This window comes from Papio anubis, chromosome 16 (assembly GCF_008728515.1).
Source record: "Papio anubis isolate 15944 chromosome 16, Panubis1.0, whole genome shotgun sequence".
Lineage (NCBI taxonomy): Eukaryota > Metazoa > Chordata > Mammalia > Primates > Cercopithecidae > Papio > Papio anubis.
Window position 1 is genome coordinate 18,936,110 of NC_044991.1, and position 17,370 is coordinate 18,953,479.

At 44.8% G+C, this 17,370-nt stretch overlaps 1 protein-coding gene across 20 annotated transcripts in view; it reads right to left on the bottom strand.

Annotated features, from left to right (window-relative positions):
• Positions 1 to 17,370, bottom strand: part of DEPDC5 (DEP domain containing 5, GATOR1 subcomplex subunit) — a 165,627-nt gene that overhangs the window by 119,362 nt on the left and 28,895 nt on the right. For 16 of the 20 annotated variants that reach the window (XR_004178820.1, XR_004178817.1, XR_004178818.1 and 13 more), the window contains exons 1-4: positions 9,376 to 9,445; positions 8,176 to 8,248; positions 2,723 to 2,826; positions 1,751 to 1,825 (exon numbers count right to left, since the gene is read on the bottom strand). Coding sequence is in view for 2 of the 20 variants with exons in the window: in XM_031655984.1 (XP_031511844.1) it covers positions 1,751 to 1,825; positions 2,723 to 2,826; positions 8,176 to 8,248; positions 9,376 to 9,445; positions 17,183 to 17,237 (377 nt within the window). In the remaining 18 variants the exon portion in view is untranslated. 20 annotated transcript variants of the gene reach the window in all.

The following is a 17,370-nucleotide window of genomic DNA, read 5'->3' on the forward strand; positions in this document are numbered from 1 at the left end:
GGATGGTCTCAATCTCCTGACCTCGTGATCCGCCCACCTCGGCCTCCCAAAGTGCTGAGATTACAGGTGTGAGCTACCGTGCCCAGCCCTGATGTCCCAATATCTTAAGAACGAAAGTATTCTTAGTTTAAGAGTAAGTTTTGCGGCCAGGCGCAGTGGCTCACGCCTGTAATCCCAGCACTTTGGGAGGCTGAGGTGGGCGGATCACGAGGTCAAGAGATCGAGACCATCCTGGCCAACATGGTACGTACAACTCTCTCTCTACTAAAAATACAAAAATTAGCTGGGTGTGGTGGCACGTACCTGTGATACCAGCTACTTGGGAGGCTGAGGCAGGAGAATCACTTGAACCTGGGAGTTGGAGGTTGCACTGAGCAGAGATCACGCCACTGCACTGCAGCCTGGAGACAGAGTGAGACTGGCTCAAAAAAAAAAAAAAAAGAAAAAAAATAGACCAGGCACGGTGGCTCATGCCTGTAATTCCAACACTTTGGGAGGCCGAGGCAGGTGGATCACGAGGTCAGGAGTTTGAGACCAGCCTGGCCAATATGGTGAAACCTCGTCTCTACTAAAAACACAAAAATTAGCTGGGCGTGGTGGTGCACACCTGTAGTCCCAGCTACTCAGGAGGCTGAGGCAGGAGAATCACTTGAATCTGGGAGGCAGAGGTTTCAGTGAGCCAAGATCACGCCACTGCACTCCAGCCTGGAAGACAGAGCAACACTCCATCCCAAAAAATACAAAAAAAAAGCATTAGGAGAAATACCTAATGTAGATGATGATGGGTTGATGGGTGAAGCAAACCACCATGGCACATGTATACCTATGTAACAAACCTGCATGTTCTGCACATGTATCCCAGAACTTAAAGTATATTAAAAAACAAAACGGCCAGGTGCGGTGGCTCATGCCTATAATCCCAACACTTTGGGAGGCCAAGGTGGGTGGATCACGAAGTCAGGAGATTGAGACCGTTCTGGCCAACGTGGTGAAATCCTGTCTCTCCAAAAAATACAAAAATTAGCTGGGTGTACTAGGTGGCAGGGGCAGAAGAATGGCAGTCCATTGGGAGGTGCAGTGGCCGAGATTGCGTCACTGCCTCAGGCCTGGAGTGAGGGCAAGACTCCGTCTCAAAAAAAAGTAAGTTTTGCTTTAAAGAAAATAATATAGATTCTTGAGAAAGACAGCAGTTACACAAAGAGGAACAATCCTTTGTCATGAGTGCTTGCAGCAGAGCACCTCTCCCCCATGACTTTTTGCTTTGTTACATATAAACAACCATTTTCAAGGAGGACGTGAACATACTCCTGCTTTAACCCCTACTCTTTCTATGGAGTAGTCATTCTTTTATTCCTTTTCTTTTCTTTTTTTTTTTTGAGGCCAGGAGTTCCTCTTGTCACCCAGGCTGGAGTGCTCGGCACGATCTGGCTCACCAACCTCTACCCTCAGGTTCAACAATTCTCTACTCAGCCTCCAATGCTTGGTGCAGTGTACCCTGCTGTATTAATAATCAGAACACGGTTTCCTGCATGTTAGCCAGGCTGGTCTCAACTCTGGCTCAAGTGATCACCTCTTAGTGCTGTGGTGATCATGGCTATTCCTGTACTTGCTCACTTTATTCTGTGGACTGGCCCAGTTCTTTCTTCTGCGGGTCCAGGCCTTCTCTTAGGGTCTGGATCAGGACACCTTTCCAGTAACACAGCCACGTGGTAGGCAAGATGCTGGCACACTGGCTGGCATCCTTACTCACCATTGAATGACAGATTGATGGCCTCCAGGTAGTTTCCTTGTGCTGAGGTAGAATTGTCTCCTTGAGGAAAGCCCTCTGAAGCAAAATATACAAGAGAAAGAAAAACATCTCATGAAAGATGAACTCTCTTTTTTTTTTTTTGAGACAGAGTCTTGCTCTGTTGCCCATGCTGGAGTGCAGTGGTGCGATCTTGGCTCACTGCAATCTCCACCTCCCAGGTTCAAGCGATTCTCTTGCCTCAGCCTCCCGAGTAGCCCGGACTACGAGCATGTGCCACCACGCAAGGCTAATTTTTGTATTTTTAGTAAAGACAGGGTTTCACCATATTGATCAGGCTGGTCCTGAACTCCCGACCTCGTGATCCGCCCACCTTGGCCTCCCAAAGTGCTGGGATCACAGGTGTGAGCCACCACACCCGGCCCAAAGATGAATTCTTAAATAAGTGGTGGCTGAGCATGGTGGCTCGCACCTGTAATCCCAGCACTTTGGGAGGTAGAGGCAGGAAGATCGCTTAAGATGAGGAGTTTGAAACCAGCCTGGTCAACACAGTGAGACTCTGTCTCTACAAAAAATGAAATAATTATCTGGGCATGGTAGTGTGTGCTTGTCATCCTAGCTACCCGGGAGATAGAGGCAGGAGGATTGCTTGAGCCCCAGGGGTTTAAAGTTAAAGTACGACTGCTCTACTCCAGTGCAGCCTAGATGACAGAGTGAGACCCTGTCTCAAAAAAAAAAAAAAAAAAAGTGGAAGCCATCTGGCTCCACAAGGCCTCACTCCCTGTATGAGGGACACTGTTGAACTTACTGCATAACGAAATGTACAATTGGGATCCAACTGGAAACAGAAACCTGATCAAAAGCCGAAACTGCACACGGCCATAGGAGAGATATAAGCACAAATCTCTCCTCTGTCTCCCAGACCCTTCCTACACTTCCTGTCCCACCGCACCTTCTATTACATGAAAGCAGTACCTGCCTGTTCCAGTCGCACCAACACTGGATACTGGATGAAGAGTTTTTTAATGGTCACGAGAAGTGAAGTCCATTCTTCTCTTCTCTCATTCTGCACCACCACTCTGAAAAGAGTATTATCATAAAATGGATATTGAGCAGCAGATATGGTTTGGCTCTGTGTCGCTCCCAAATTGCATCTCAAATTGTAATTCCTATGTGTCAAGGGAGGAACCTAGTGGGAGGTGATTGGATCATGGGGGTGGTTTCCCCCATGCTGTTCTTGTGATAGTGAGGGAGTTCTCATGACATCTGACGGTTTAAAAGGGGCACTTTCCCCTGTGCTTGCTCTTTTTCCTGCTTCACCATGGTAAGACGTGTCTTGCTTCCCCTTCGCCTTCCACCGTGATTGTAAGTTTCCAGAGGCCTCCACAGCCATGCAGAACCATGAGTCAATTAAATCTTTTTTCTTTATAAATTACCCAGTCTTGGGTATGTCTTTATAGCAGTGAGAAAATGGACTAATACAGCAACTTTAAATACAGAACATCAGGTTCCTTACAAGGTTTCAAAAAGAGTGTAATTGGAGTACAGTGAGCCAAGATCACACCACTGCACTCCAGCCTAGGTGAAAGAGCAAGACTCTGTCTCAAAAAACAAACAAAGACTCAGTGAGCTTATTTTTCTGCCAATCCAATTGGGAAAGAAGCATTAAAAAAAAAAGATGCTGGGTGCAGTAGCTCATACTTGCAATTCCAGCACTTTAGGAGGCTGAGGCAGGTGGATAAAGAGGTCAGGAGTTCAAGACCAGCCTGGCCAACATGGTGAAACCCCGTTTCTACTAAAAATACAAAAATTAGCTGGGTATGGTGGCAGGCACCTGTAATCCCAGCTACTTGGAAGGCTGAGGCAGGAGAATCACTTGAACCCAGGAGGCAGACGTTTCAGTGAGCCGAGATCGAGCCACTGCACTCCAGGCTGGGAGACACAGCGCAACTCCAACTCAAAAAAAAAAAACAAAAAACAAAAAAAAACCTTCAGTGTTGGTGAGGACACAGAAATTGCTGCTAGGAAAACAGGATCTTCTACTTTAATGGAGGGTACATTGGCTGTACAAATAGCCTTTACAACACAGACCATCCTTTGACCTAATAGCTTCATTTCTGGGAATTTATAATAAAAACTAAAGATATGCTTAAAAACTTATCTGTAAGAATGTTCACTGGCAATACTGTTGAGAATAGCGAAAAGCTGGAAGTCACCTCAATTTTCAACAATACTAACCCAATGTAATTTCTACTTAGAAATAAAAAATGATACAGTGGGCTGGGCGCAGTGGCTCACACCCATAATCCCAGCACTGTGGGAGGCCAAGGTAGGCAGATCATGAAGTCAGGAGATCGAGACCATTCTGGCTAACACAGTCAAGCCTGTCTCTACTAAAAAAAAAACAAAAAAATTAGCCAGGTATGGTGGCTGGCGCCTGTAGTCCCAGCTACTTGGGAGGCTGAGGCAGGAGAATGGTGCGGACCCAGGAAGCAGAGCTTGCAGTGAGCCGAGATCACACCACTGCACTCCAGGCTGGGCAAAAGAGCGAGACTCTGTCTCAAAACAAAAAAGATACTATGGAAGTAGGGTGTTTAACATGGATTGGCATTTGTGACAAAGTAGAAAATGAAGGTTTATGGCCGGGCACGGTGGCTCATGCCTGTAATCCCAGCATTTGGAGAGGGCGAGGTAGGGGGATCACCTGAGGTCAGGAGTTCGAGACCAGCCTGACCAACATGGAGAAACCCCGTCTCTACTAAAAATACAAAATTAGCTGGGTGTGGTGGCGCATGCGTGTAATCCCAGCTACACGAGAGGCTGAGGCAAGAGAATCGCTTGAACCCAGCAGGCAGAGGTTACGGTGAGCTGAGATCGTGTCACTGCACTCCAGACTGGGCAATAAGAGCAAAACTCCGTCTCAAAAACAAAAAAGAAAAAGAAATAAAATGAAGGTTTAAAACACATAAAAAGGGAACCACGTGGGCCGGGCACGGTGGTTCACACCTCTACTCCCAGCACTCTGGGAGGCCGAGGCAGGCGGATCACCTGAGGTCAGGAGTTCGAGACCAGCCTGGCCAACATGGTGAAACCCAGTCTGTATTAAAAATACAAAAATTAACCGGGCACGGTGGTGGGTACCTGTAATCCCAGCTACTCACGAAGCTGAGGCAGGATAATCACTTGAACACGGGATGCAAAGTTTGCAGTGAGTTGAGATTGCACCACTGCACTCCAGTCTGGGTGACAGCAAGACACTGTCTCAAAAAGAAATAAAAACAATAAAACATGTAAAAAAAATCACATGGAGGCCTGGCATGGGTGGATCACCTGAGGTCAGGAGTTCAAGAACAGCCTGGCCAAGATGGTGAAACCCCGTCTCTACTAAAAATACAAAAATTAGCCTGGCGTGACGGTGGACGCCCGCAATCCCAGCTACTCCGGAGGCTGAAGCAGGGAATTGCTTGAACCCAGGAGGTGGAGGCTGCAGTGAGCCAAGATTGCACCACTGTACTCCGGCCTGTGCAACACAGCAAGACTCCCTCTCAAAGAAAAAAAAAAATCACATGCAATTTGCGATCATATCTTGTGAAAACTAATTTTTCTCCTAAATACAGATAATAGGGGTTGATTTACCAACATAATGAAGACTGTATTCGGGAGATGGAATTGAGTGTGCTTTGAATTCCTCTCTACTTAACTACACTTTGGTGTGCTTTTATAGTTGTTGTTGTTGTTGTTGTTGTTGTTTCTGAGACAGGGTATCACTATGTCACTCAGGCTAGAGTGCAGTGGCACGATCTTGGCTCGCTGCAGACTCGACTTCCAAGGCTCAAGTAATCCTCCCAAATAGCTGAAACTACGGGCACGCACCACTGTGCCCAGCTAATTTTTTGCATTTTTTGTAGAGACATGATTTTTCCATGTTGACCTGGCTGGTTTCAAACTCCTGAGCTCAGGCAATGTGCCTGGCTTGGCTTCCCAAAGTGCTGGGATTATAGGCATCAGCCACCACGCCTGGCCTATTTTGTGATTTTCCTAAAATGAACCTGTATTGTTTTTGCAGTAAGAAAAAGATAACCAGTTTCTCTCAGTAAGAAAAAGATAGCCAGTTTCTCTCAATCTAAAAAATGTTGAGGATGACTTTGTAATGACATAAACTTTCATATATTAAAAATATATAGTCACATACACCTAAAAATCTACATTCGTAATTCACACATTCATGCCTTATATAGTACTTTCTATAACTGATTATGCTCAAACTAATTCATATTCATTATACAGATAAAACTTCATGGCCGGGCGCGGTGGCTCAAGCCTGTAATCCCAGCACTTTGGGAGGCCGAGATGGGCGGATCACGAGGTCAGGAGATCGAGACCATCCTGGCTAACACGGTGAAACCCCGTCTCTACTAAGAAATACAAAAACTAGCTGGGCGAGGTGGCAGCGCCTGTAGTCCCAGCTACTCGGGAGGCTGAGGCAGGAGAATGGCGTGAACCCGGGAGGCGGAGCTTGCAGTGAGCTGAGATCCGGCCACTGCACTCCAGCCTGGGTGACAGAGCGAGACTCCGCCTCAAAAAAAAAAAAAAAAAAAAAAAACTTCATATACTGTTAAGCCAAAAGAGCTCTCATGGTTCCTGGAATTCACTGAATTGGAGGTATGCAGAATTCATCTGCATAAGGGGATGAGTGGAGGTGTCAGTACAGCACAGGGCCCATCACTTTCATAAAATTCTCCAAGGGGTACAGGATCCAACAGAAGATGAACAAATAATCTAAAGTATAATCCGTATGAGGCTGAGGAATACAGTGGTCAAAAAGCACAGACTCTGAACTAGATTGACTGTGTCAAGTCCATGCTCCACCGTTTAATATGTTATGGACTTTGGATAAGTTATTGAAACTCTGTGTCCAAGTTTCCACATCTGTAAAATGGGGTAACAGTATCTATCCCATAGGGATGCAGCCATATTTAAATGAATCAAGTCATGTAAAGTGCTTAGAAGAGTAACTCATTCATGCTAAGTCCCGACAAAACAGTAACTGTTACTATCTGATTACCATCTCAATAAGATAGTGGTGTCAGCCGGGCGTGGTGGCTCCGGCCTATAATTGCAGCACTTTGGGAGGCCAAGGCAGGTGGATGACCTGAGTTCAGGATTGGAGACGAGGCTGGCCAACATAGCAAAACCGCATCTCTAACAAAAATTTTAAAAAATTAGCCAGGCATGGTCGCGGGTGCCTGTAGTCCCAGTTACTGGGGAGGCTGAGACACGAGAATCCCTTGAACCTGGGAGGCGGAGTTTGCAATGAGCTTACATGACCACTGCACTCCAGCCTGGGCGACAGAGTGAAACTGTCTCAGCAAAAAAAAAAAAAGGCCAGGCGTGGTGGCTCACGCCTGTAATCCCAGCACTTTGGGAGGCGGCGGCGGGCAGATCATGAGGTCAGGAGATCGAGACCATCCTGGCTAACATGGTGAAACCCCATCTCTACTACAAATACAAAAAACAATTAGCCAGACGTGGTGGCGGGTGCCTGTAGTCCCAGCTACTCAGGAGGCTGAGGCAGGAGAACGGCGTGAACCCAGGAGGTGGAGCTTGCAGTGAGCCGAGACTGTGCCACTTCACTCCAGCCTGGGCGACAGGGAGACTCCGTCTCAAACAAACAAAATAATAATGTTAAACATAATAATGATATTCTTGTCAGATATAAAAATGCCTTTTTTGAATATGTATAGGAATAAAATGTTACAATATTGATAATTTACTTAGTCGGTGGCACTGAAAAAACCAGATGAATTAAATATGACAAAATAATAACTGTTAAATTCAGATATTGGGTATATGGACTCATTATATTATTTGTTCTTCTTTTCTGAATGATGAAGTTTTTCACAATAGAACATTTAGAAGATCTAAATGCAATGTGGTATCTTGGATTAGACACAGCAAGTACACGAGTGCTAAAATCTGAAAAACGTCGGAATTTACTTAATAGTAATGTACCAATGTTAACATAGTTTTCACAAATGTAACTTGGTTATGAAATGTTAACATTAGAGGAAACAGAGCAAAGAGTATACAGGAACTGTACTACCTTTGAAACTTCTCTATAAATCTAAAGTCATTTCAAAATCAAAAGGTTTATTTATTCTTTTTTGTTTGTTTGTTTTTGGAGACAGGGTCTCTCTCTCTCCCAGGTTAGGGTGCAGTGGTGTGATCTCAGCTCACTGCAACCTCCACCTCCCAGGCTCAAGTGATCCTCCCACCTCAGCCTCCCAAGTAGCTAGGACAACAGGTAACTAATTTTTTTGTATTTTTGGTACAGGGTTTTGCCACGTTGCCCAGGTTGGCATTTTTTTAAGTTAGGAAAGAAACAACTAATAAATAAATTAAAAGTATAGGAAAGCACCCAAACATACTTGTAAAAGTCTTCATAGAATCTCCCCTTATGATCCTGTCGAATTGAGGCTCGGTTTATCTCAGGAAATTCATCTGAAATAGAGAAAATGGAGTATGTAGTTCAGGTTGAGAAAAGAAATTCAGTTTTGTCAGCTTCCCCTTCTGGGTTAAAGATTTGCATCATAGGTCAGGCGCGGTGGCTCACGCCTGTAATCCCAGCACTTTGGGAGGCCAAGGCAGGTGGATCACGAGGTCAGGAGATCAAGACCATCCTGGCTAACATGGTGAAACCCCATCTCTACTAAAAATACAAAAAACTTAGCCAGGCATAGTGGCGGGCACCTGTGAATCCCATTTGCTGGGGAGGCTGAGGGCAGGAGGGCTGGCTGTGAACCTGGGGCCGGGCTTGCAGTGAAGTCAAGCACTTACCTCCAGCCAGGAGGCGAGGCAGAGATGTAAGATTTTCAGGAATTAAAGCGCTGTCAATTTTTTTTTTTTTTGAGGCCGAGTCTTGCTCTATCGCCAGGCTGGAGTGCAGTGGGCGGATCTCCAGCTCACTATCCGCCTCCTGGGGTGTGATCTCCTGTATAGCCTCCCAGTAGCTGGGACTACAGGTGCCACGCCACCACGCCCACGGCTTCAAGTTTTTTTTTCATTTTTTAGTAGAGGCGGGGACACCGTGCCAGGATGTTCGATCCTGACATCCCGTCTGACACTCCCAAAGTGCTGGATGAGCTTGACCACCCAGCGCTCAACTTCCTGAACAGGTCTTGCTCTGTCACTGGGCAGGTGTCTGGCAGATCTCAGCACCTGCAACTCTGCCTCCTGAGTTCAGCGATTTGCTCACACTCGCTCTGGGTGGCTAGGACTACAGGTGCATCACCCACCTGGCTCATTTTGTATTTTTGGGGTGGGACACCTATGTTGTGAGTGGTCTTCAACTCCCACCTCAGGGTAGATCTTGCACCTGTTTCTTAAAGTTGTGGGATTACAGTGACCATTATACCCAATGGCCAACTGTGTCTTTTCGTTGGGTTTAAGATGAATGCATTACGAACTCTGCATCCACTAATGGACTGCTTTACTTTCCTTTACACCCGGTCTCATAACAGAAAAAGATGGGAGCAGTTTGATATATGAGAAGAAAAAAATGAGAGGAATGGCTGAGGTGGGGTTGGGGAGCTCCCTGGCACAAGCCAGGGAGAGAAAGAGTTACTCACCAACAGATTTTGCATCATAGAAAGTTCTAGAAAACAGGACCACTGTCACTTCATGACTACAGTTCTTCTCCTAAGCATGAGTACAGAACAACAGGGTTAACGTTTGTTTCATCTACTTCACTATGAAGCAGACTGCATGCACATAATTTTTTTTTTTTTTTTTTTTTTGAGATGAGTCTTAACTCTGTCACCAGGCTGGAGTGCAAAGGCACAATCTCAGCTCACTGCAACCTCCGCCTCCTGGGTTCAAGCAATTCTCCTGGCTTAGCCTCCCAAGTAGCTGGGACTTTAGGAGTGTATCACCATGCCCAGCTAATTTTTGTATTTTGAGTAGAGACGGGGTTTTACCATGTTGGCCAGGATGGTCTCGATCTCCCGATCTCATGATCCTCCTGCCTCAGTCTCCCAAAGTGCTGGGATTACAGGTGTGAGCCATCATGCCCAGCCTTATTCTTTTTTTTTTTTTTTTTGAGGCAGAGTCTCACTCAGTTGCCCAGTCTGGAGTGCAGTAGCACGATCTCAGCTCACTGCAGCCTCCACCTCCCAGGTTTAAGCAATTCTCCTGCCTCAGCCTCCCGAGTAGCTGGGGTTACAGACATGGGCCACCACACCCAGGTAATTTTTGTATTTTTAGAAGAGACAAGATTTTACCATGTTGGCCAGGCTGGTCTCAAACTTGTGGCCTCAAGTGATCGGCCTGCCTCGGCCTCCCAAAGTGCTGGGATTATAGGTGTGAGGCCCAGCTGCACATAATATTCTTAATCCAGGTGGCTTAGCAGCAGTGCACAATATTGAATAGCTTCATGTAACTACAGGCTGCAGTGCAGGAGACAGAGTACTGCTGGGAGTCAGAAGACCTAGATGGAGTCCTGGCCCTGAAACTTGCCACTATGTGACCTTGGGAAAGTTACCTAAAGTGCCGGGAATGTGGAAAGTGATTGGAAAGCTGCAAATCAGCAGTAAATAATGGTCACTGTCTCCCAGTTCCCGAAAAGCTGGGACTACAGACAAGCACCACCAGGCCCAGATAATTTTTGCATTTTTTGTAAAGACAGGGTTTCTGCTGGGCGTGGTGGCTCACGCCTGTAATCACAGTGCTTTGGGAGGCTGAGGCAGGTGGATCACTTGAGGTCAGGAGTTTGAGACCAGCCTGGCCAACATGGCGAAACTCTACATTACCCAGGCAATGTGGCGTGCGCCTAAAGTCACAGCCACTCGGGAGGGTGAGGCAGGATAATCACTTGAACCCAGGAGGTGGAGACTGCAGTGAGCCGAGATTGTGCCATTGCACTCCAGACTGGGCAACAGAGCAAGACACCGTCCAAAAAAAAAAAAAAAGAAAGAAAGAAAAAAAAAGAGAGAGATAAGAGTTTCATCATAATCCCCAGTCTGGGCTCAAGTGATCCACTAGCCTTGGCAAAGTGCTGGGATTACAGGCGTGAGCCACAATGCCAGGCCTACAGTGTTTTTTAATTTCTGTAGAACTGTGGTCTAGGGAACAAGAACAGCACCCATGGTGGTGGATTTAAGAATCAAAGACACTCCCACACCCTACTTGTCTCATAGGACGAGGGTGGGGGTTTGCTCCAGACTCAGTGGTATAAGCCAAGGCAAAGAACTACCTTTGGACAGCGACGGGGACTAAAGAGAATAAACATTTCTATGGAGTCTGGAGATCAATATCCTGGAAGTAGGGTGTTTACAAATGAATATGAAAAGTGGCTTGCACCAGTGAGCTAGCAAGTTCAGTTTCAGTTCCTCCTGGGTCTCTGAAGACAACAGCCTCTACTGACCAACCTCATCTTTATCCCAAGTACGCTTAGTGACTAAAGAATTCAGCACTCACTATATAAGGCACATAATATAATGCACATTTCATAAATGTATCTCAAGTGGACAGAAATTCCTAAATACAAGCCACAGTACCAAGAGCAGAGTGCTAGGAAACAGCAGACCTTCACTGACTACCAATTAATTCACTGGACTCCAAGAGCTCCAAACTCAGCACCCTTATCTAATTTTAGTGCAAGTGATATACAGGAAAACACAATGGGCTCACAACGGGCTGACATGGGCATGGAGTGTCTCAACTCATAAGCGATGTGATGAGAGGGTCTATTATTATCTTCATTTTGCAGCTGAAGAAATGGAGCCTCAGAGACTAATCCTTGGAGATGAAAAAGCTAATCAGCCAGGCATAGTAGCCTGCGCCTGTAGTCCCAACTACTGAGGAGGATTAAGTGAGAGGATCCTTGGAGCCCAGGAGTTCAAGACCAGCCTGAGCAGCATAGCAAGACCCTGTCTCTTAATTTAAAAAAAAAAAAAAAAAAAAAGGCAAGCTAACGAGATCATTTAAAACCCAGTCTGCCTTAATACAAACTCTACTCTTTTACGTTACATCATGTGACTTCAAATACTTTTTCATCAAAACGTTTTCATGTGAAATCAAGGTGGGATAATTGAATGAAATAATTTTTTAATTGTGGTAAAACACATATACATATTGCCATTGTGACATTTAATACATTCACCATGTTGTATAACTATCACCATTATTTAAATCCAAAACATTTTCATCACCCCAACAGGAAATCCCAAACTGATTAAACAGTCACTCCCCACCCTCGGTTCCTGGCAACCACTGATCTCTATATTATATATTTACCTATTCTGGACATTTCATATACATAAGATCCTATGATTTGTATTTGATCCACTATGTCTGGCTTCTCTCACTTAGTACGTGTTCAAGATTCATCTATGCTGTAGCATGTGTTAGTACTTCATTCTTCTTTATGGTAGACTACTACTATATTGTATGGATATACATTTTATTTATCTATACTTTAGCTGAAAGACATTTGTTATTTGTGTTATCCTACTTTTTAGCTAACATGAATAATGCTGTCAAGAATATGTAATCGAGCACTTTGGGAGGCCAAGGTGGGCAGATCACTTGAGGCCAGGAGTTCGAGATCAGCCTGGCCAACATGATGAAACCACATCACTACTAAAAATACAAAAATTAGCAGGGTAAGGTGGCGCACACCTATAATCCCAGCTACTCGGCAGGCTGAGGGACAAGAATCGCTTGAACCTGGGAGGTGGAGGTTGCAATGAGCCATGTTTGAGATTGCAGCACTGCACTCCAGTCTGGGCGACAGAGCAAGACTCTGTCTCAAAAAATACATAAATAAATAAAATAAAGAATATGAGACCAGGCACAGTAGCTCACCCCTATAATCCCAGCACTTTGGGAGGCCGAGGCTGGCAGATAACCTGAGGTCAGAAGTTCGAGACCAGCCCGGCCAACATGGTGAAACCCCATCTCTACTAAAAATACAAAAAAATTAGCTGGGCATAGCAGTAGGCGCCTGTAATCTCAGCTACTTGGGAGACTGAGGCAGGAGAATTGTTTGAACCCAGGAGGCAGTGGTTGCAGTGGGCCAAGATTGCACCATTGCACTCCAGCCTGGGCAACAAGAGCAAAACTCTGTCTCAAAAAGAAAAAAAGAAAAAAAAGAATATGGGCTAGGCACTGTAGCTCATGTCTGTAATCTCAGCACCTTGGGAGGCCAAGGTGGGCAGATCACTTAAGCTCAGGAGTTCGAGATCTGCCTGGATAACATAGTGAGACCTCATTTCCACCAAAAAAAAAAAAAAAAAGTAGCAGGGCATAGTGGCACATGCTTGTAGTCCCAGCTACCCAGGAGGCTGAGGAGGGATGGCCCCTTGAGCTTGGGCAATCAAGGCTGCAGTGAGCTATGATTGTGCCACAGCACTCTAGCCTGGGCAACATGGCGAGACTCTGTCTCAAAAAATATATATACACGTATATAGTCATCCTAGTGGGTGTGAAGCAGCATTTCATTGCGGTATTAGTTTGCATTTTCCTAAAGACTAATGATCTTGAGCATCTTTTCATGTACTTGTTGGACATGAGAAATGTCTATTCAAGTCCTTTGCCCATTTGTTTTTATTTTTTTGTTTAATAATTTTAATTATTTTTTAATTTTTATGGGTACATAGTAGGTGTTTATATCTGTGGGGTACATGAGATGTTTGATACAGGCATGTAATGTGAAATAATCACATCATGGAGAATGGGCAGCCTTTGCCCATTTGTCAATTAGGGTTTTTTCTTTCCTTTCTTGAGTTATAGAAGTTCTATGTATTTTCTGGATAACAGACTTTTATCAGAAGATCATTTGCAAATATTTTCTCCCATTCTGTGGGTTGCAACTTCTTTGCTGGGAGGCAGTCTTTCCTTCTATGTCACTGAGGCTGGAGTGCAGTGGGGCGCTGATCTCGACTCACTGCAAGCACCAGCCTCCCAAGGTTCAATTTCTCTCAGCCTCAGAGTAGCTGGGACTACAGGCTCCCGCCACCAGCGGCTGGATTTTTGTATTTTTAGTAGAGGCGGGGTTTCCTCATGGCCCAGGATGGTCTCGATCTCTGACCTGTGATCCAGCCCGCCTCGGCCTCCCAAAGTGCTGGGATTACAGGCTTGAGCCACAGCGCCCGGCAGCCTTCTTTTTTTTTTTTTAGAGACAGGGTCTCGCTCTGTCCTGTCACCCAGGTTGGAGTGCAGTGGTACAATGGTACTGTAACCTCAAATTCCTGTGCTCAAGGGATCCTCTCGCCTCAGCCTCTTGAGTAGCTGAGACTACAGGCATTTGCCAATGCAGTCAGCTATTTTTTTCTGTTTTTATTCTTGTAGAGACAGGGTCTCGTTTCGTTGCCTGGGCTACTGGAACTTTTGGCTTCATGAAATTCTCCTACCTCGGCCTCCCAAAGTGCTGGGATTAAAGGTGTGAGCCAGCACGTCTGGCCCCTTCACTTTCTTGATAATGTCTGTCGATGAATAAAAGTTTTTAATTTTGAAGTCTGACTCATCTGCTTTTAATTTGGAGGTTGTGCTTTTGGTGTTATATCTAAGAACAAGGTTATATGAATTTCCCAGCCAGGCGTGGTAGTTCTATTGTAATCCTAGCAATTTGGGAGGCCGAGGTGGGCGACTGCTTGAGCTCAGGAGTTTGAGACCAGTCTGGGCAACATGGCAAAACCCCGTCTCTACAAAAAGTACAAAAAATTAGCTAGGTGTGGTAGCAAACGCCTGTAGTCCCAAGCTACTCAGGCTAAGGCAGGAGGATCCCTTGAGCCCAGGAGGTCAAAGCTACAGTGAGCCATGATTGCTCCATTGCACTTCAGCCTGGGTGACAGTGAGACCCTGTCTCAAAAAATAAAATAAAATAAAACTTTTTAGGCTGGGTGCGGCAGCTCATGCCTGTAATCCCAACACTTTGGGAGGCTGAGGCAGGCGGATCGCCTGAGGTTAGCAGTTCAAGACCAGCCTGGCCAACATGGTAAAACCCTCTGTCTAGTAAAAATACAAAAAATTAGCTGGGCATGATAGCAGGCATCTGTAATCCCAGCTACTCAGGAGGCTGGGGCAGGAGAATTGAACAGGTGGAGAATTCAGGCAGGTGAGAGAATCACATGAAAATAAAAGTTCAAGAGTAGCCCAGGCAACAAAACGAGACCCTGTCTCTACAAAACTAAAAACAGAAAAAATTTAGCTGGCTGTGTTGGCAAATGCCTGTAGTCCCAACTACTCAAGAAGCTGAGGCAAGAGGATACCTTGAGTACAGGAATTTGAGGTTACAGTCTATGATTATACCACTGCACTCCAACCTAGGTGACAGGATAGAGTAAAACCCTGTCTCTTAAAAAAAAATTCAATTCTTTTTTTCAGGTTGTTTGAACGTGGGAGGCGGAGGTTGCAGTGAGCTGAGATTGTACCACTGCACTCCAGCCTGGGTAACAGAGTGAGACTCCGTCTCAAAACAAATAAATAAAATAAAAATAAAACTTTAAAAAATTCTTTCTTCTTTATTTTCTTTTTTTTTTAGCCACCACACCCAGCTAAGTTTTTGTTTTTGTGGAGACAAAGTTTTGTCATATTGCCAGGGCTGGTCTGGAATTCCTGGGCTCATGCAATCTGCCCACCTCCACCTCCCATGAGCGACCACACCTGGCTCAGCTTTATAGTTTTAGCTCTTTATTTACTTATTTATTTATTTTTGACATGGAGTCTCACTTTGTTGCCCAGGCTGGAGTACAGTGGCATAATCTCGGCTCACTGTAACCTCCACCTCCCAGGTTCAAGTGATTCTCCTGTCTCAGCCTCCTGAGGATTACAGGGCACCCACCACGATGCCTGGCCTAATTTTTGTATTTTTAGTAGAGACAGGGTTTCGACGCGTTGGCCAGGCTGGTCTCAAACTCCCGACCTCAAGTGATCTGCCCACTTTGGCATCCCAAAGTGCTGAGATTACAGGTTGTGAGCCACCGCGCCCAGCCAATTTTAGCTCTTATATTTAAGTCTTTGATTCATTTTGGTTCCATTTCATATAGATTTGAGGTGAGGGTTCAAATTCATTCTTTTCCATATGGACATTCAGTTGTTTCAGAATAATTTGTTGAAGAGAATATTCTTTCTCTCATTAAAAGAACTTGATGCCCTTGTCTAACTGACCATAGATGTACGGATTGATTTCAATTCAATTCCATTGATCTATATATCTAACCTTACGTCATATCACACTATTATGATGACTGAGGGTTTTAGTAAGTTTTGAAATTAGAAAGTGAGAGTCCTCCAACTTCGTTCTCCTTTTACAAGATTGTTTTGACTATTTGGGATCCCTTGCAATTCCACATGAATTTTAGGATCAGCATTTCTATTTCTGCAAAAAAAAAAAAAAAAGGGGGGGGGCACTGGTATTTTGATAGGAACTGCACTAAACTGTAAACTGCTTTGGGTAGTATTGCCAAATGCACAATATTGAGTCTTTCTATCTGTGAACACAGCTTATCTTACTATTTACTCAGGTCTCCATTAACTCCTTTCACAATATTTTATAGATTTTAGTGGACCAGTCTTACAGCTCCCAGGGTAAAGTATTCTAAGTATTTTATTCTTTCAGATTGTTTATTGCTGGTATATAGAAACACAATTATTTTGTGTGTTGATTAGGTATCCTGAAACTTCGTTGAACGCACTAGCTCTCACACTTACTTTGTGGATTTTGAGGATTTTCTACATTTAGGATCATATTATCTGTGAATAGAAATAGTTTTACTTCTTTTTCAATTTGGATGCCTTTTATCTCTTCTGCTTGCCTAGATGGTCTGTCTAGAACTTCTAGTAAGTATAATGTTGAATACCAGTGGCAAAAGCAAGCATACTTACCTTGTTACTCATCTTGGGGGAAAGTTTTCAGTCTTTTACCATTGAGTGTGATGCTAGCTTTGTGTTTTTCATAAATTCTCATAAGTTGAGATTATTAGGGTAATTTAAATCTGGAGTCTGGGTTTTAGCTAAAATCGCTAAATTTAGGGCAATTTAACAAAAACAGTGCATTTTTAAAATCTGTATTGGGGGCCGGGTGCCGTGGCTCAAGCCTGTAATCCCAGCACTTTGGGAGGCCGAGACGGGTGGATCACGAGGTCAGGAAGTCAGGAGACCATCCTGGCTATACAGTTGAAACCCGTCTAAGAAATACAAAAAACTAGCCGGGCCGAGGAGTGGCGAGGCGCCTGTAGTCCCAACGCTTCTCGGGAGGCTGAGGCTGGAGAATGGCGTGAACCCAGGAGGCAGACTTGCACTGAGCTGAGATTGCCCACTGCACTCCAGCCTGGGCTACAGAAGGACTCGTCTCACAAAAAAAAAAAAAAAAAAAAAAAAAAATCTGTATTGGGTAACGTTTACATAATGAGACTTAGTGTGTAAGAAGAAATGTACCTTCCACTTGGTGAAGCAGATGAGGAAGCCATTCACGACACCAGTATGATACAGAAGAAACAATGAAAAGAAGGTGAGAACATGAGCACAATCTTGCTCTTACCCAATTTGCTGCCTAACTAAATTTGCTTTAAGTAAATTTTGCGCTAAGCAATTCCCTAAGTAAATTGCTTGCAATTTCTTCTCTA